Genomic DNA, 19,758 nt, shown 5'->3' with positions numbered 1-19,758 from the left:
GTTCTCTCATGGGGCCATGCTGGCTTGGGGCCATGTCTTAATTCTGTCTGGCAGTCTCCCTGCCTCAGTTGAGCCACAAAGCGACCATTGTGGCCGGATACCCTCAGACTCCTCTAATTAAGCATAGAGATAGGACGAGGGCTGCTCCTCCCGCCCTGAGATGCTTGGTTACCATGTCCGCTGTTTGGTGTGTATTATTCGACTGCACAGAGTGGACGGGCCACTGGGCCTGCAGCGTGTCTGTCCAGCTCTCACAAGCAGCAAGTTCACAGGTCAGTTTTGACCACCCCATGCTGCTATCAGATGAGTCCATTGTGCACGCTTTGAAAATGCTTGGGAACAGTCATTATACTCATAGCATTTGGTTTAGCTTTACTATGTGGGCACGTGCACGTTTGTTGGAATTTGACATTGAAAGTTTGTCTTTGCTGTAATGGTGGATCACAATCGGGAATAATGAAATGAAAGCAAATGTTACTATAGTATAATGCAAATGTCAGGCTTTTGATTTGACAGCTGTATGGCATGCTTGTTTTATAAAACCAGCCACATGCTGTAATGAAGTGTTTGGTAAGTTCTTACAGCTCCTAAACATGTGATTTTGCTTATTTCTCCCTTGAGCGCCAGCATGATGTGTGTGGCAAATTGTTCTGACACTTGCTTAAAGGGGTCATTACAGCTATTTGCACATTCATGAATAGACTATAAAATAGTACAGGGGTGAGGTTTTGCCAATGGCTGTTTTGATCATACAGCTTATGAGCATCGTTTTACTGCATTTTCCGGACAAAAACTACTTTGTGAAACATAGAAACTGTGGTATTACAGGCACTTTTTTTGGTAACTTTTCTCTAGCAAAGCAAGCCAACATTTTTGTCAATGCTGTAAGATGAGGTGTCTTTCAGCCAGTCTTATACAACAATGTGGAGATACAGAGGTCATGCTTTACAAACTGTGCCAGGAATGCCAAGGCCACAAATCTGGTGCTCAGTCTCTGGTGCTTAGCGAGGCAGTGCTATCTCAGAAGCCTGGACAAAGCCAAACATCTGCCTTGCTGAGAGTAATGGAAAGCAGCTTCAAGAGCTGGATTTTACAGCAGTGGACAAGGGAGAAATGGCTGGACGAAACGAGCTTAGTATCCGATAAGGAGATGAAAGACGCAGGGCTTCAAGGGGATGTAGAACAGTTGATGAACCTCAACCTGGCATGCACCTGACACCTCAGAAAGCTAACCAGGCTTCTGCTCTACAGAACTATGAGCTTTTCTCAGCAAGGATGAAGTCTAGATCCAGTTGCAAAGACTGGGTGAGGGTTAATGTGTTTAGAAGGCTGGTGGATCCACTACACAACAGATGTCACTTCTGAATCTCTAGTGATAAAGCCATTTTAAAGTTCTGTGTTTCCTGATTGAGAATAAATAATGTTCTGGTTATTTATTATGTTCTGGTGATGAACTGATACTTCAGTATATTGAACGACTGTTTAAAAGCGTGGTCATATTTTATTCAATGCTTTATTTTAAAAAAGAATTCAGAATATAACACACAACTAAAAAATAATTTTTTAACCCAGGCACCAGAGTTTTCTTTATATACATTTATTTCTAATTTCTCCACAAATTAGCTGACTCTAGATTTGATCATCACTTTCCAAATATGAGGATTTCTAAACATTAATTTTGCGTCATTATTGATGGTGTGTAGCTTTCCGAGAGCAACCAACAAAAATGCCCATGCCTCGAACTTGAAAAATTTGAATACAGATTAGTCATAGAAAAAGCTGTCTTTAAATAGGATATGACAATTTCCCTTTGTATTTAAATAGGATATGACAATTATCCTACAATTACCTACATAACAATGCTCCTGTTATGTAACCTATAATACTCTTTCAGACATAATAACAGAGTAGTTTGGTGTCACATCAATCAGTCATTAAAATATACAAATATAAAAGAAATACAGTTAACTTGGATCCTGCCTCCCAGTGTTCAGTAAAGTAGTGTTCTAAGTCGTTTTAAAATCATCAGTAATAACAGCTCTATACAATATTCTGGGGACATACAATTTCTTCATTTTTATAGCTTTCTACAAAATTTTTTTCTTCCCCCTCCATTTTTCTCCCACTTCCACCCACGAGCCGGCTCTCTTCTATCAGCTACCAACCGGGAAGGGTGAAGGCTAACATGTGTTTCCTGTGAGACATGTAAAGCCAGCCAACTCCCTTTATCCTAACTGCTGCTCATGTTTCCTCACGGGGCAGAATAACACACTCGGAGGGAAGCACTATCTGCCCTCTTCCGCATACATGAGCTCGTGTCCAAGCGTTTCGCTGATTGACAGGGGAAAGAGAGTATTCAATCGCTCTCGCCCAGACAGTTTTGCTCTTTTGGCCTGTTGGAATTCAAACTCCCGATCTCACATCTTGGGAGCCCATAAATCATTTTTAAACCTATTATGTTTATGTTTTATATTGTTGAGGACATCAGTGACACGGTGATACCGCATGTAGTGTTGCCCCTTCAATCCTGAGCTCAGGTTTCTGTCTGAGAAGAGCTCTGTACGCTCTCCCTGTGTTTGTGTGTTTCCTCTAGGCTTGGGACGCTTGACAGTAGTATCGGGAATCGCCAGTAGAGTCCAACAATCACGATGGCTATCAAGTTGGACGATTTAAATGTCTGTCAGAAAACGTGGTGTCTGCCGCTTTCAGATCGGCAAAAACAAATTGTGTTGTATCTCGTAATATTAGTTTCCTTTTTGTCTATTTTGTATCCTGTACGAACCATAATAATCTGCTGTCTGACTTCGGAGCAAAGCAACAAGACAACTTTTTTCGATGCATCTTAGCTTCCCTAGTCCATGCTTGCCAAACAGATAAAGACGTGGATGTCTTTGCTCGCAAAATGTGAACGGGGTTTTAAATGTAGAAAATGAAACAGTTTGTTGTTTATCAGGGCTACTTTGCCAAACAAAAATTTAATAAGTATCTTCACCACAGAGCACATGCATGTGTATTTAAACTGAATAAACGCCAGCAATTGCAGCTACAGCCGACTCGTAACCAGCTTACAGTGGTCTTTTCCATTGTAATGACATAACGTGTACACAGCACGCATTACATATGTCTGGCCACGCCCCATTCTCAACACCCCCCCTCAAAAGCCACAGGCGATAATATCATCAATCAGCAATAGTTAGGTGGCACAACAGGACGATGGCATGTTGCACATGATTTCTCAGGCATAGTTTCTTCTGGGTTCTCCAGATTTCTCCCACGGGATAGGCTCCTGCTCCACCTCAATTCTATCCAGGATAAAGCCGTTTCTGAGAATGAATGACTGAAGATGAAGAAATTATTGGTTTAAATTACTCATTCAAAAGGTTTGAACAGTTGTGTGTATGAAGAGTCATGTTAGAGTGTTTGACATTTCATGAGAAACTACCTAGATGTCAATAAATACAGACGTATTTATTGAACCTCTGACACTAAGCTTGATATATTTTGATCAGTCACACTGTTTAAAGGGCAAGCATGTCAGCAGCTGTAAAATACACGTCTGTACATCTTTAACTTAAATATATTTGTTTAATGTAGCCTAACAAAGGTGACTTTCAAGTAACGGCATGCGTGGGTAAGCAATCAAAGCAGTCACTATTTTGGTCCATGGCCATCTATGATAAGTACTGTATGAAAGCACCCTCTTGTCTTTGCTCAGATGCTTCAATGCGAGCTTTGTTTACAGGGTCAAGGATGAGTTCCTCTGTGCTCCCCTCTGCATTCAAATACAGGAAATGCACTTCCAGAGCCAGGGAGGGCTAGAAGGTCGAGCCTATTAGCATATCACTAGAGAAAGCCAACGTCTTAAACGAGGCATTAGTGTCAGAATCACTTAGCATGTACGTTATGGTAAATTTTTGCGTCTTGATGTATAAATGTGATACAAATGGTCACGCTTACATTGTGTTCTGCGAAACATTTGATCACACGTTCTCAAACAGCCAAGTGTGGCGGATCAAGTTCTGTATGCACAGCTGGCCAAGCAAAAAAAAAAATCAGCCGTGTTGTTTTTATTTGATGCTTTTGACCTGAGCCATCTGTCTGTGGAACATTGCATTACAAGCGATCACTATCAAGGTATTCATGCTGCTAGGTACCACACAATACATATCTACTGTCTGTGGTTTAAGCCATTCAGCTGTAGCAGTGGCAGCTGCCTCAAGAAATACCACATGCCGTTTGCAATTCTTGTGAAGCTATGTGAAAAAAGAAATGCTGCATATTGGAGATAAAGTCTCCTTGTGAAATGTCCAATGCAGCTCTATGTCCAGGGTGTTTGTGAAGGACATGTAGTAATATAGTTCCCAGACTTGCAAAACCATCATGAGTAACACTCATTAGGTCAGTATAGAGTTTCTAATGCCTGCTTCTTGCTTTATCCCTGGAATTGCGGGCCTTTCCCATGGGGTCCTACAGTACTAGGGATAAACAAGCATGTCTCTAATGAATACCAACAGATGTGGTCTTGGAAGATCAGGCATCCCATAGTGATTACAGAGCGTGCAGGGGAGCCTGAGGCCATCGTTTCCTAAAGATCAGACAAGGTGTTTAGACACCCAAATGCAGGAAATGAGGGTTTGAAGAGGGCTAAACTACTACCAAACTAAAAGGGTTATTCTAGTCTTGCTTTAAGGCATGAAAATTCCAGGTCAGTAGTAATGGCACCACCATAACCATCAGCACAAATCAACGTTTACAGTGTTTATCAGCACCAATGAAGAAACGGACTGAACTTTGAGCAGTTTCATTAAAGCGGCACACACATTTCCTCCCTATTCGAAAAGAGGAGTTCAGCCGTGAAAGGAAATCCGAGTTAGGGTTTGACTCCATGTGTGAGACAGAGCCTCCTCCACTGTACGACCTCATGATGGCAGATGGCAGATTAGGCCTTGGGGGAGGAAACCCCCCTGTATCTCATCTGGTTAAGAGGTCAGGTGTCAGCAAAACATCTGCTCTAGCCTGACCGCACATTGCTGCACTGGCAAAGACCTGTTGTCATGGGCTACGGGTGGCCACATAGAAAAGGAATCCCATCACCGGCCAGAGGACAAAGATTTCTTTTTAGTGCATAGTAAAGATTGAATAACATTAGTAGGGTCACTGTCTGGCCAAACAGCGTCAAATAAATCACGGCTGTTTACACCATGTCTGATTTGATGAGTTTGTTTTGTTTTTATGAAAAACTTGTGTATGATTTGTGTGCAACCACAATTATTTTCCATTTAGAATACAATTCGAATGCCTTTGGTCTCTAACCCGAACCATATTCACTGTCTTTCAAAGACAGATTTTGTGCTGACAACAACCTGACAAGCTTTTGCCAAATTAAAGACCAAACCGCCAAAGTTTTTTGCTCGACTCTTCTGTGCGCTTCCATTTATGTGTGTTTTATTAACAGAACTCATAGAGGGGATGACTGTGTGCATTCATGTGTTTTGACTTTTGTCATTCCCATGAGGCGTGGAACTGTTTGCCAGGCTGGGCAAGCACCAGCAGAGTTTTCAAAGCTGGTGTGATTTTTCGCTGGGCTCTGTGAAGTGCGGCTGCCAGCAGTCTCCACTGAGAAGTGCTGTCAGGGATGGGGACGCAGGCTGGGGCGAATTTTTTGTGTAAACGGTTACATTCCTCACTTACCAGGCTCCTTCCCTCAGACTGTCTGCAAAAACCCTTAAACCAGCCATCATATCTTTCGTTACAGACATGCTGGGACTGTTTGCTTTGTGGAACATAGAGTCATGTCTCCTAAAGCTCTTGACAAAGAAATTTATTAAACTGTGATCTTTCTTATAAAGCTGACTACAAAGGCAAAACCCCAAACTGATCATTTTGGAAGAATAATGCCATCAATGACATTAGTGGGATGTCCAAAGTAGCGGCATGATCTGACCTACCAATACCCAAACACTTCCAGCAGGTGTACTTCCTGTATTAACCTGTTATCCAACTTGACATGGTTGGTTTAGTTTAGTATGAGGTTAAAACTGTGAAAGAATTAAATCTCTGACTTTGGCTACCAGTTATAGCTTCACATTTCTCTCCAGTTTCCATGGCTGATGAGTTTTTGGTCAAGGATAGTGACCTCTGTCCACATTGCAAAGTGACGAGAACAGGAGACTTTAGGGAGACTAGAGATGGCACGAGTAGCAAACCCTCGCCAAGACTGGTGACAGCAAATTGGCGGGAAGGCGTTTAAAATGACATGCCCAGGATCTGAAAATGAGTGAAGGAGAGGGAAAGGAGGCAGGGGAGGGAAAGGAGAGGTTTGATAACTGAAGGCTCACTCAGAGGGGATGCAGGCGACCAAACCGCGTTCAGCCTGACTCTTGAATGGCAGCACGAACAATGGCCCTTCTCATGGAGCCTTTCAGCAGGGACACTATTCAGGGACTTTCAGCCTCTGCCGCCATATTCCAGGAGGGAAGTGGAGAGTGGGGGAGTGTACTAGGACCAGCAGCTGTCGTGCTCTCATTAACATGCGCACCTGCTCCCGAAGGCAGCTTCAGAAAGCCTGAGCATACTCTACCATGCAGGCTCCTGAGCACAGACCACCACTGTCACTTCTATGATTGACAGCTTAAGGGCCTTGATTATGGATTTAACAGTGGCTTCTTGGTGGAAATGGGATTTGAACTCCTAAATGTCCATTCAGTAGCAAAAAGCCTTAAGCAATGAGACACCTTGGCTACTTATGTTAGTAAGCATGATAACAAAAAATATCATAATTAATAACCACGGTTCGACTGTGATTTTCAATTGCATCAAAAACCATGGTTAGTTTTATAACAGTAGCTTCCATATAGGTGCGGGGGAACTGATAGTGGGACAACGACAGGAAAGGTAGCAGAAGCAGATGGAGTGCAGTTCTCACTGTGCTCTTAACGGATCTGCCATACCTGGTTTTCAATCCCTTGTTTTCTTTTCCTTGATAATATTATTGGCCATCCTAATCCTGATCGAAAAACAGTAAAAACACTACCACTCCCTCCAGGCTAGAGACCCTATTGTGATCAGAGGCCAAACCACTGGGAACTTGTACTGCCTGCCCCCAGGCTTTAAAGACAATGCTTAGCTTTTCACCAGTGGTGTGGTTTCGATGTTAAAGAAAGGTTGTTTCAACATTGGCGTAGTAGGGAAAAGCACCCTCTTTGTGTCACCCAGGAAAATCAGACGAAAGCGTATGCCCAAGTCAGTCCCTGTTACGAAGTCTGTTTGGCTCTTTCTTTTTTTATGCAGTGCTTGCTGTTCATCCCTTTGTGCCCCTAGCTCTTGACTGATGTTTGGATGAGCTTCTACTGTAGAAGAATACATGCTATTGAGGAGGTGGAAGGGGGCTTTGAAGTCCTGATAATGTTAGCCCAGGGTTCAAAGACTCTGGTATAGGCTCTGCCTTGTCCTTTGAGTGAATGGATGGTACAAAAATGCTGAGGCATGCAGAAATTTCCTACTAAGAGATGATGATGATGATGATTGGTGCTTTTCATGCAGCAGTTTCAAGCAGGATTATAGAAGTACAAGCCAGAATTTACAATGAGCTGAGTGGAAACCCATGATATTAAAAATGTTTAATTTTTTTTTACATTTTGTGTTGAAGAGATTTTTTTTTTTTTTACCTGACAGTTTATAGCTTCAGATCGGTACAGTGTAGCTGAAATAATTGTGATGGTTTATTGATGTGGTCCAGAATGCCAAACAGTTGAATGAATTTTGATGTTTTGCTTATTAGATAAAATAAATATCAGATGTGTGAATCCATAGCAAGTATGATTTATGCTTGTGGTTTATGCTTCAAGGGCCAATTTTATTTTTATTATATCAAGCCTTTGTAGAAGCAATATTTTGCTGTATATGGCATATACACATTATTTAGCTGGTTGTCAGACATTCATGATTCTGTGTGTGTGTGTGTGTGTGTATGAGGGAAATTGCAACCTCACTGCCCATCTACCATTTTGGTTTTAACCTCAGTGGCCATGTAATAATTTTCTTTTCCTTTTTGTGGTTGTTTAGGGCTTCCTTCATAGACACTGTTAAAACTGTACATTTAATGTCATACAGATTTGTTAGACAAAGTAATCATCTGTTCGCTTTCACATTACGATGTTACAGCAGTTGGATTAACAGTTCGTTATGATCAGTTGCCAAGTACCAATTTACAAAGTTAAAATCACACTTAAAATCACGGATCCTACGGGAAGAATAGCAAACAAAAGCAGCGTTGCTCATGTCATCCACTAACTATGTTTATATTTTATGTAATTTATCAACCGAGCATTTTTGTCACTGACTTGTGGTCTGTTTTTTTTTAAGGTGTCCTGACAAATATTTGGGCCCGGCTTGTCAGTTTTCCAACCCTTGCCTGTCGAATCCTTGCTGGAATGGAGGCATTTGCCAGGCAAATATCCGTGAAAACAAAGTGGACTATGTCTGCCGTTGTCCATTGGGTTACATGGACTCACGATGCCTCACTCCCACTGACAACCCATGCCGAAGCTCCCCGTGTGGAAATGGAGGGACGTGTGAGCTGACCAGTGTCCACACATTCAAGTGCAAATGTTCTCCAGGCTGGACTGGTAAGAATGTGTTATTTTGTAAACGATACATTTTCTCACAGTAAATACCTAATCTCCAAATCAGGCAACCGAGGGAGTATAACATCTACAGATTCAATTTCTACCATTGTATTCCTATATATATACATATATATATATATATATATATATATATATATATACACATTTATTCCTATTGTATTATCCTCCTATTATATACTGTTCCATTTTTACAGGTAAAAACTGCCAGCAGGCTGACCCTTGTGCCTCAAACCCTTGTGCCAATGGAGGCCAGTGCAGTATATTTGATTCTCAGTACATCTGCACCTGCACGCCCTTCTTCTCAGGCGAGACTTGCAAACAAGATGTTAACGAGTGTGCTCAGCTCCCATCTCCCTGCAAGAACAGCGGTGTATGCGTGAACGAAGTGGGCACCTATCGCTGCAACTGCCCAGCCGAGTACACGGGGAAACACTGTGAGACTCTGTACCAGCCCTGCAACCCATCACCATGTCATCATGGCGGGACCTGCGTCCAGATCGGAGACACAAACTACGAGTGTTCCTGTCTGCCGGGTAGGAAAGCATGATCTTATTTATGCGTTGCTGATTTCTAGCCAAAGAAACTGAGTCTCCATTGGCAGTGTTAGCTTTTTTTTTGGTTAGTTTTTATTCATTGTGGACAAGACAAATGATAGCAGCCTGCTGTCACTGTCAAACACTGACACTAGAGATTTATAAGCGCTAACTGGCCTTTATAATCACGTTGTAGTGTCAGTGTTTTCCACCAGTGTGAGACTTTATCTAGGCTGGCTCTCCCAACATGTCCTCTCGTCAGCATGATGCAAGTTCACCCTGTGTGTGTGTGAACTGGTCAGCAGGAAAGCATTAGCGCTTATCATGAGGAAGTGTCTGAGGGTCAGTGTCCTCACGGTGTTGTCTCTGGATTAAGAGGACATGGAAACGTGGGTCTTACCACATACTCAGAAACTCATACAGTTTCCCTCAAGATGGCCAAACTATACAGCATGATAAGATCCCAATACTGTAGATAGTAAAATCAGAGAGCATGTTCTGTTTTGTTTTTTTTTCCTGGCTGAACTTGTTCTAACTATTTATCTTCTATCTAACTTAAGTTCTATCTAACTTATTGTTAGTTTATGTACAAACAAAGTGTACAAGATGTGAAAATGTGGTTGAGGAACATCATTCTCAGAGTTCTCCAATCTGTCTGCATTTCTGCTGCCTACTCCTTGTGTATACTACTTATTGGCATGTCTTATCCTTTTCCCCCCTAGCTCTGTCACTGGCTGTTGTCCTTATAAGTTCTCCAACTACATGGGTGACCATGACTCAGAAAACCTAAGATTGATGGTGAAATTGGGCAAATTACAAGTGTACATTTAATTCAAAGTGGACTTAGTGTAAAGCCATGCAGAACTCAAAACGATAGTGATAGTAGATAGCATGTAGGCTTTATCCTCCTCACTCAATTCATTCAGGATTCCAAAAATAAGTAACAAATTCTGTACTATTTGCTCATATACCGCTGATATGAGGATATAAAGAATAGTAAATCAGGAATGTTTCATAACTGCTGTAAAAGTCAAAGGAAACTGTGGTTATTGTCAGTTGACTCTGCTGTCGCTGGTGTCTCTGACTTGAGACCTGGCACTACCATTGTTCCCAGAAAAAGAAAACGGTCGACCACAAGACCATTAACCACACTTTTAGTGTGTAACAGTGGGTTTCACAAACACTGTATCCCTTCGTTAAAGCTAACAGGTATTTGAAAGCTACCAGCAATATTCAACATCCAACAAAATAAACTGTGGAAACGTTGAATGTTTGAATTTAATCTTTCCTTTCCTTCCACTAGTCGAATGAACAAACTCAAAATACTTAAGCATGTTGAGTAAAGAAGTAACATCCATCTTCGCAGGTTTCAGCGGCCAAAACTGTGAGGAGAACATCGACGACTGTCCAGACCATCGTTGCCTTAATGGAGGAACTTGCGTAGATGGGGTGAACACCTATAACTGCCAGTGCAAACCGGAATGGACCGGTACGAATCCTACACATTTATTGTGCGTCATTGTATTCTGTGACAAATTACAGTGTTTCTAAAGAGCCACAATCACAAGATGGCTTTAGCTTGCTAACTCTGGTTGGATTCATTTAGCATGTGTATCATGGGTCTTCTGGGTCTTGTGTTCCCTGATAGGTCAGTTCTGTACCGAAGATGTCAATGAGTGCGACCTGATGCCCAACTCCTGTCAGAATGGTGGCACTTGCCTCAACACTCAAGGTGGATACAACTGCGTGTGTGTCAATGGCTGGTCAGGTGATGACTGCAGCAAGAATATCGATGATTGCGTTGATGCCGCCTGCCACACAGGATCAACGTGTCATGATCGCGTAGCGTCCTTTTTCTGCGAATGCCCAACTGGACGCACAGGTCTGTATTTTTATACATTTCACTTTGCGTTCATACATTGTGTATATTTTTAGGTATATACTACTGTATATTATTAACCATTTAATTTCCATCTAATCCAGGTTTGCTGTGTCACTTGGATGATGCTTGCATTAGTAACCCCTGTCAGAAAGGCTCAAACTGTGACACCAACCCACTCAATGGCAAGGCTATCTGTACCTGTCCTACAGGCTACTTTGGCTTAGCCTGTGACCAGGATGTTGATGAATGCTCCTTAGGTAACCACTTTAACACATTTTAAAGTGAGAGGAAAAAATACTCTACATCCAAGCATGGATGGCTGGTATAAACGAGATAGATAGATATTCGATTAGATTCATATCACAACCAGCCATCGCTGCTTCTGTCAATTTTATCATAGAGGACGTATTAGCTTGTAGTCTTTTGATTGTCTTTCTATAGGTTCAAACCCATGTGAGCATGCTGGGAAGTGTCTGAACACTAAAGGCTCATTCCACTGTAAGTGTCTTCAGGGCTACGTAGGGGCTCGATGCGAACTCGACGTCAACGAGTGCATGTCCAGCCCGTGCCAGAATGATGCTACCTGCCTGGACCAAATTGGAGGCTTCCATTGTATCTGCATGGCAGGTAAAGAAACAAACTGTCAGTGTAAACATGCTAAGGTGAACAGTGACACACACACATAGTAGTTCAGGATAGCGTATGTTTTTTGTGTGCCTAAAGATGTCAGTGCATTATAATGTCTGACATTATAATAATGATTTATGGCTCAGTTTACATGTCTTCCGTTTGGTATGTTAGACTAAGGTTGCACGGTATACCGGTACTACGGTAGTATCGCGATACTAAAGTTTCAAAATATCGCCGATGCCACTGTATCTAAAACGACACGTCTCACTGCTTTTGCAGAATACACAAAGGTTAGTGACATTTAACCTAAATTCTTTACTTTAATCTTGAAAGATTTTCTGTTTGCTAGCAAGCGAGCTAACGTTACGCTAACCGCTGTGTCTAAATACTAAAATCAGGGCTTGTACAAGGTGCTTGAAGTGCTTGAATTAGGCTTTTTGAAATGTAAGTACTGGAAAACCTTGAAAATAGCCATTTTTAGCTATTTTCTATCTAGTGGTGCTTAAAAAGTACTTGAATTCTAAAAAATCAATAAATACGAAATCGCGAAATAATTTGAAAGTGTTTATTTTCGACGGAACACGAACACAATCCTTTCGCTCTAAATATGACACCCTGCTGCAGCCCCTTCCCCTCCTTCCGCCATTCACTCACTCATTTTGACAGAGACAGCTCCGGTCCACTTTTCAGACTCCTTTTTTCCTCAAAAAAGCACCTAACGACCAATCTAGTGACTTTTTGGGCAAACCTTAACTACTTTCCGTAGAAGAGAGTAGGCAGTGCTGCCCTGCAAACATGAGACCCCCCCCCCGTTCAGTGAGCGGAAGAGAGGAGCAGCACATTCATTCGCTTCTCGCTTTCTCTCGGAGTGATTTTACATATAGCTGAAATCACAGCACAGCCATTGTCAAAAAGATGTAAAGGGCTGACACTAGGCAGAATGCAAAAGACCAATATGAATAGCGAATGACATCATCTAGCGACGTTTAGCAATTTTCCATTGAAAGTTGTTAGCAACAGTGCTCCTGTCACTCATCTTGACGTTATGGTGAAGACGAAGCAATGCCTGGGAAATGGAAATTTAGTCCAGAATTTATTGGGGTTTTTTTAATAAAAAAAAATAATAAAGAATATGTTTGAAGGACATCTCTTGTATAATCCTTGAAAACAACAAAAAAATAGCACTTGAAAAGTCCTTGAAAGTCCTGGAATTTCATAACGAAGCATCTGCACGAATCCTGTGAAATTAGCCGCGAGTTCATTCCAAATTCAGTTATTTATTCTTAATGTTGTGTTCATTCTCACTCTGAGGACAACTTCCATTTGCATGATTTCATTGCTCTAGGGAACAATGGATGAAATATGTGGCATATTTCATTAGTCGCTTGCCAATTGTATGATTGTTCTTGAGTTTTTCCCAATAGCCCGGTTTATCTGTTTTCTTTTAAATCTATGTATTTCTGTAAATTTGGTTCAGTTTGTAGATTTGATTTAATGAAGGAACACAATATCGCATGGTATCGTGATACTTCAGCTGCTACAGTATCGTAAGATATGTTTATGGTATCATGAAAACCCTATATTAGACAGAGAAAATAATCTGATCACATCATTAAGCCATGTTGAATTCTCTGACTAAAACTGTCTAAGCCTGTCTCTCTGTGCTAATTAACAGGATACGAGGGAGTCTATTGCCAGATCAATACAGACGAGTGTGATAGCATGCCCTGTCTCAACAATGGGAAGTGCATCGACAAGATCAACAACTACCAGTGCGAGTGTCCCAAAGGTAAGCACGAGGGGGCCATTCAACCCCTGGACAGCACAGAGAGGAGAAACATAATCCTGCCCTCAGGCTGGCTTAGATAGCTCCAACCAAATTGCAAAAAAAAAAAAAAAAAAATCCATATAGAAGGATTCTGAAACGTTATCTATTTCTACTAAGTTTGCAGACTTGCTCTCAAAAAGAAAATTGCACCATGTGACTTTATCAAAAGTATCCGGCATAACAAAGTGAGTACGTTTATGTGAAAGTATGTTTGTATGTCACCGAATAACACTTTGGGGACGTATTCCAGTTAGATCACATAATCAGGTGTAAGGTTCATTCACGCATTGCTGTTTGAACTTTGAATCTCCAGCTTTCCCTCCAAAGGATTTATTTTACTTTTATTTTGTTCATTCATCCCAAATGAAGTGGAAGTAATTTCGCTTGTAAAGTAGCAAGCATGTCATAAAAGCAGATCAGAGGGTTATTGTACAGAAAAGCAACTACTTCTTGTAGGGTGGAATGGATTTGTGATACAGAGGAATTCATGCATAAATACTGGGCTAATGGAGGTATGCTGTGAGGATTCTGTGATGAGGGGATGAGAGGCTTGTGGGGGTCCCTGAGCAAAGTGATTGGGAGTTGTGAGGAACGGTAAGCTGGGGAACGGAGTCCAGGCCACTCTACTCTGTCTTCAGATGCAAATTAGAGCACTGTTCAGAATGCAGGGCAGGGTTGCTTTTGAAGGGCATACATAGCGAGACCATGGTAACCACAATAGAGCTTTTTGAAATGTGCCATTTTAGAGGCCTGGAGGAAATCCCCGTTGGATTGTTAGGTAGCGCTGGAACACCACGACAAAGGAATTTCCACTGGGATGAGCACTGGTGCTATTTACACTACAGCAGATGGCAATTTCTAATTTCAACAATGACAATATTCGGGTATTTTAAATATAACTTAAGGGTTTTGAAAGCAGAAGCTGGGCACAGACTGTACTTTTGAGGTAACTATAACGATAAGTGGCCTGCTTGTTGATCCTGAATGATGAGCTAACTGAATAGTGAAAGGTTATAGGTGGCAGAGATCTTTTTGGCGGTGTAGAGGTAAAGAGGGGGCCGAGGCAGGATGAGAGAATGCACATTGTGATGGAAAAGTTCTTCAGGACAAAGGAGGCAACCAGTGCAGCTTTGCATTTCATTGAATAGACTGTTCCCTTTTGTCTGGTGCCCTTGGTCAGGAGGCCTTGGAAGGTTTTTTTTTTTTTTTTGTTCCTTTCTTTTTTTTTTAACAACCTCCTCTCCTCCTCCCTATGACGAGTTATTGAAAAAGGAGGAACCGGGAGCGCGAGAGAGAGGAAAAACATTGAGCAGTATGGGGACATGTTAATGAAGCCTAGCTGGGGATTGTGCAGATGAGTGTGGTGGTATGAAGCAAGTGTGGTCTGGAGAGCTCACCCTAAAGGCGGTCTACCTTCTTTCTCATCCCCCTCTCACCCTGTCCACCCCCCTCTTCTCACTCCTCCCTCCCTCCCTCCCTCTCTTCTCAGGATATTCTGGGAACCAGTGCCAGGTTGACATCGATGAGTGCGCCAGCACACCCTGCAAAAATGGCGCCAGGTGTATCGACGGGCCCAATATGTACACCTGCCAATGCACTGAGGGTATTGAGACCAATTGTTAAACACTTTTTATTTCAGTTTTCAAATGAAATAATGCGTTTTCTCATATATTACGCACATACAGGGTGCGTGTGGTTCCTTAAAATGTTTCATTTGCCTTAAATTACATCTTTTACATTTTAGACCATTTTATATAGCAGATATATTATGCTTCACTCTGCTGGCTTTGCTTTCAATGGGACTTGATGCTTTCAATGGGAACACGTTGCTTCATGCTAATCACTGTGGCCTTTTAAGTTCATTTTATGCCAGAAATAAAGAGGCACTGAGCTCTGAGACACTTCAACTAACAGAGACTGGAGCATTTATTTCTTGCACAGGGTTAGTTATTTTAATTAAACCCCACTACGTAAACCTCACAAAATAACAAAAATATTTCATTTTACTTGATAGTGTTTCTCGATATGAAATAAAACTATGCTTTGTGCGCACACTTCTGGTGTAAAATAGGCTTAAAAACCTTCCAAATGTAAGCGCTTAAATGTACAATCACAATGCAAAGTCTCCTGCTGTCTATGCTGAAAAATCACAATGTAAACATACATGAGCATAAACAATAAATATTTTTCATTTGTTCTTTGTTCTAGATACCTAAAAATGTATCTCATCACTGCAAATTTGGTCTTACAATTAGGTTAAGTTTTAAAAAGGATTACATTTAGCTTACTTCCTGCATTAAATGCAGACGCCCTGTCTTTATAGGAGACATTATTATTACAAAACCTTCCATCAATGCAACCAGAGAGTTACAGTGTGTTAAAACCTTTCAGTTTTAACACAAGTTTTATATTATATAAGATATTATATAAAAGTTTTATATTATATAAGCATTTTTTCCCCTAGTTTTATTAAGATTCAGTATTTATTCATGTTTACTTAGCTTTACATTAAAGAATTAAAAACTTCATAAAAATGCTTTTAGTTGATTGATCTCTGGCTTAGGAATGAGTAAAAACTGCCTCCTTTTTTTGTGATTGCAATGGAGATTGTTGGAATTCTGAATTTTTGCACCTTCGTAAACTTTACAATAATCTGAATATTCATAATCAGGCAACCCGTGTCGGCTATCAAACAAAATGACCAATCAGCTGCCTCGCATATTCTTTTTTTCCTCACACAGGCAGTCTAGTTTAGATAGTTTCATAAACAATGTAATTTAATGTTATGTCTATGCTATGTTTACGTTACATTCAGGTTCGGTATATATTTATTTTTATTGAAGTCCAGAGTTCTTGTGATGTAAATATAACACCAAGATACGGAAATGTGCTGCGGCTCACAACTTTCTCACGCCCTTCTGTTCAGAAGGAGGTGTCGAGCTCTTTAGCAAAGTTGTTCTCATATGACGAAGAACGTACGACCCAAGACGTACTACCAGGACTGAATTAAACCACAAAAGAATACTTTGTAATAAAGCTTACATTCAATTAAAAACTATTTCCTCTGTCATTATTATATCATTACAATAACCAACTGTCCACTACTGTCTAATCTAACCATAACTATACAGTGTTTTACTGTTTGATAAAATGGATTTGCCTTTGTCAAATCTCATGAATCAGCTCATACTGTATACACATACAGTATATGGCCAAAAGTATGTGGACACCTGAACGCCACACCCATATGTGTTTGTTGAACATCCCATTCCAAAGCCATGGCCATTAATATGGATTTGCTCCACTCTTCTGGGAAGGCTTTCCATTAGATTTTGGTGAGCATTGGTGAGATGAAGCACTGATGTTGGGCAAGAAGGCCGGGAGGCTCTGTGCAGGCCCTTTGAGTTCTTCCACACCAAGCTGGACAAACCATTTCTTTATGGACCTTGCTTTGTGCACAGGGGCATTTTCATACCTGACAAGTAAACTTATTCACCTGCTTTCTCTTAGCATATCACAGATAAGCTCTGATTTGTACAGTAGGTGTCTTGAGATATTGACTGTACAGACTTTTACCATGTTAACAGAACTATTTTAGATGTGTATACAAAAACAGAATGTTCTCAGAACGGAGGCATGGATCGATGAATGTTTTTGAGAAACACAGTAGTATAAAGTATTCTCTATTATGGTCCAGGTTACACAGGACAGCACTGTGAGGCTGATATCGATGAGTGTCTGTCCAATCCGTGTCACTACGGCACCTGTAAGGATGGCCTAGCCAGCTTCACCTGCCAGTGCCACCTGGGCTATTCCGGTCGACTGTGTGAAGCCAACATCAACGAGTGTCTGAGCCAACCCTGCCAGAACGGAGGCACCTGTCAGGACCGGGCAAATTCTTACCTGTGTGTTTGTCCTAGAGGAACCTCAGGTGAGGAAGTAATATGGAATTCTGTTACAGTCTGCTGTGGTTTAGATGCAAAGTTTACATGTATATATCAAGCTTACTGCATCGACTGTGTCTCTTGGAATAGTTTTTGCTGTAGAGCTTGACTGGATTTTGGTTCACAGGTGTTAACTGTGAGGTCAATCTGGACGACTGTAAGAGCAGCCCATGTGACTATGGCAAGTGCATTGACAAGATCAACGGATACGAGTGTGCCTGCGAGCCGGGATACACAGGTCAGTTGCTTCTGGAAATACATACAGATCGTGTCTAAGATGATAGTGCAACTAAACCCTGTTTATTGACTGATTTTATATTCGAAATATTTATGAGCTGCATTTTTTTTTTAAACCTGTGTGGATCAGATAAAGGCAGTGGGGTATGGGTGCTGACAAAAGCCTCCCCAGGTGAGTTCACCACAAACAAGGGTGTGGAGGGACAGCTGGCCAGCGAGTACACAGTCTGGCTGCGGTGTTGCCTTACACTCCCTCCCAATCCCCCTCCTGGAGCTCCGACATGCAACCTCCCCTGCTTACCCATTCAGCGGAAAGAGCTGCCAGGCATCTGGGGGGTTGGGGGGGGGGGGTGGTTTTAAAGGACAAAAGATTTGCGAAAGATTTGTGTAAGCCGATCTTTTAAAAGGGGAAAGTTGGCGGGCGCTTTAAAGAAGAGCGACAAACGAAACCTCCCTTTTCATGCTGTGCCTCGCGTCGGCTGAATGGTGGCGCTGCTTCAAGTGGCAGCAAAAAGCCGGTGCACAAAAAAAAAACAATCAGTGAATGAGGCGATTCAGTTTGTCGGAAAAGAAAAAAAATGGATTTATATACGTGTTCTGTCTGAGTTAGTCATCTTACTCATAACGTTAAATGTTCACAGGAAAAATGTGTAACATCAATATCGACGAGTGTGCCATCAACCCCTGTCAAAACGGAGGAACGTGTATTGATGGAGTCAACGGTTTCACCTGTCAGTGCCTTGACGGCTATCATGACCCCACCTGTCAGTCTCAACTCAACGAGTGTCTCAGTAACCCTTGCATTCATGGACATTGCGAAGACAAAGTCAATGGGTACGATGTCCTTGTTTCACTTATTAAAGGAAAACTCCAGTGTTTTCTTAACTTACTATCCATCCAGCTCATCTGTCACATATAATAACATGTTAATAATATTTTCAACATTGTCCTGTGCTAAGAAAGAAGAGTAAACCATTCAGTCCAAATTCACTCAAAACTATAATGAGGGTTGTTTAAATCTGTCATACATGAAAAATGAGAGTGTGATTTTTTTTTTTGTAGTTTTATTCAACTTTCCAGTACTGAAGCAAAAAAAAAAGTAATTATGCATACATGCATGTTCTGGAACCTTTATGCTACCCATGTGCAATCAGGCTGAACCTGAGGCACTTACATGTTTACTTTGATCCACACTTTTGTAAAGCAAAACCACAGAAGGATTTAGAGCTTAATTTGCAAATGCCTTTCCCTAAAGAACACATACAATTCTTCTACAAAAACATATTCCTTAGTTTTCTTAGTAAGGATTTTGTTCTTTTCTCAGTACAGTGTTAAAATCACACACTGATAACAGCTAGAGATAGAATCCTTTCGTCATTGTGCTGATGGTGCATGAGGTCTGAGAGCGACTTATTTTTCTGATCTTCAAAACTGAGTGGTAGAACAGTAATATCTCACTTCCACCTCTTTTTGCCTGTAGTTACAACTGTATTTGCGATTCGGGTTGGAGCGGCACCAACTGCGACATCAACAACAACGAGTGCGAGTCCAACCCCTGCATGAACGGTGGCACCTGTAAGGACATGACCAGTGGTTATGTGTGCACCTGCCAAGCTGGCTTCAGCGGTTAGTGCTGCTCAGTTAATGTCACTAATATACACCTGTGTGGTGGCTCCATTCGTAGCCTCAGTCAAACTGATCCGGGTTCCATGATTTTTTTTTTCTCAGGTCCTAACTGCCAGACGAACATTAACGAGTGTGCTTCAAACCCATGCTTAAACCAGGGGACTTGCATCGACGATGTGGCTGGCTACAAATGCAACTGCGTGCTGCCTTACACTGGTACAAGCTTGATTATTTCTTATCATTCCACATCTTGAGGTTGACATTTTTCAGCAAAGTTTTCGTTGACATTTTCCTAGCTCATCCACTTCCAAAATACAGCGATGCGAAAAACGTGCTCCCAAGGTCATGTTCTCTGCGCTCGGTTCAGCAACAGCGCTTCCTTTTTCCTTTCCCCACAAGCTGATTGCCTGTTTGGTCATCCTGGCCTGTT

The 19,758-nt window shown here is 41.5% G+C and overlaps 1 protein-coding gene across 1 annotated transcript in view; it reads left to right on the top strand.

Annotated features, from left to right (window-relative positions):
- Nucleotides 1–19,758, top strand: part of notch1b (notch receptor 1b) — a 43,442-nt gene that overhangs the window by 3,017 nt on the left and 20,667 nt on the right. Inside the window, exons 3-15 of the mRNA XM_053610140.1 lie at nucleotides 8,365–8,627; nucleotides 8,843–9,181; nucleotides 10,548–10,670; nucleotides 10,830–11,063; nucleotides 11,165–11,320; nucleotides 11,505–11,690; nucleotides 13,369–13,482; nucleotides 15,011–15,124; nucleotides 17,219–17,452; nucleotides 17,593–17,703; nucleotides 18,344–18,536; nucleotides 19,183–19,328; nucleotides 19,431–19,544. Of these exons, the coding sequence (XP_053466115.1) occupies nucleotides 8,365–8,627; nucleotides 8,843–9,181; nucleotides 10,548–10,670; nucleotides 10,830–11,063; nucleotides 11,165–11,320; nucleotides 11,505–11,690; nucleotides 13,369–13,482; nucleotides 15,011–15,124; nucleotides 17,219–17,452; nucleotides 17,593–17,703; nucleotides 18,344–18,536; nucleotides 19,183–19,328; nucleotides 19,431–19,544 (2,327 nt within the window). The remainder of the gene's footprint in view (nucleotides 1–8,364; nucleotides 8,628–8,842; nucleotides 9,182–10,547; nucleotides 10,671–10,829; nucleotides 11,064–11,164; nucleotides 11,321–11,504; nucleotides 11,691–13,368; nucleotides 13,483–15,010; nucleotides 15,125–17,218; nucleotides 17,453–17,592; nucleotides 17,704–18,343; nucleotides 18,537–19,182; nucleotides 19,329–19,430; nucleotides 19,545–19,758) is intronic.

This window comes from Ictalurus furcatus, chromosome 22 (assembly GCF_023375685.1).
Source record: "Ictalurus furcatus strain D&B chromosome 22, Billie_1.0, whole genome shotgun sequence".
Classification (NCBI taxonomy): domain Eukaryota; kingdom Metazoa; phylum Chordata; class Actinopteri; order Siluriformes; family Ictaluridae; genus Ictalurus; species Ictalurus furcatus.
The sequence above is the reverse complement of the archived record's forward strand: the minus strand, read 5'-3'. Positions and strand labels throughout refer to the sequence as shown.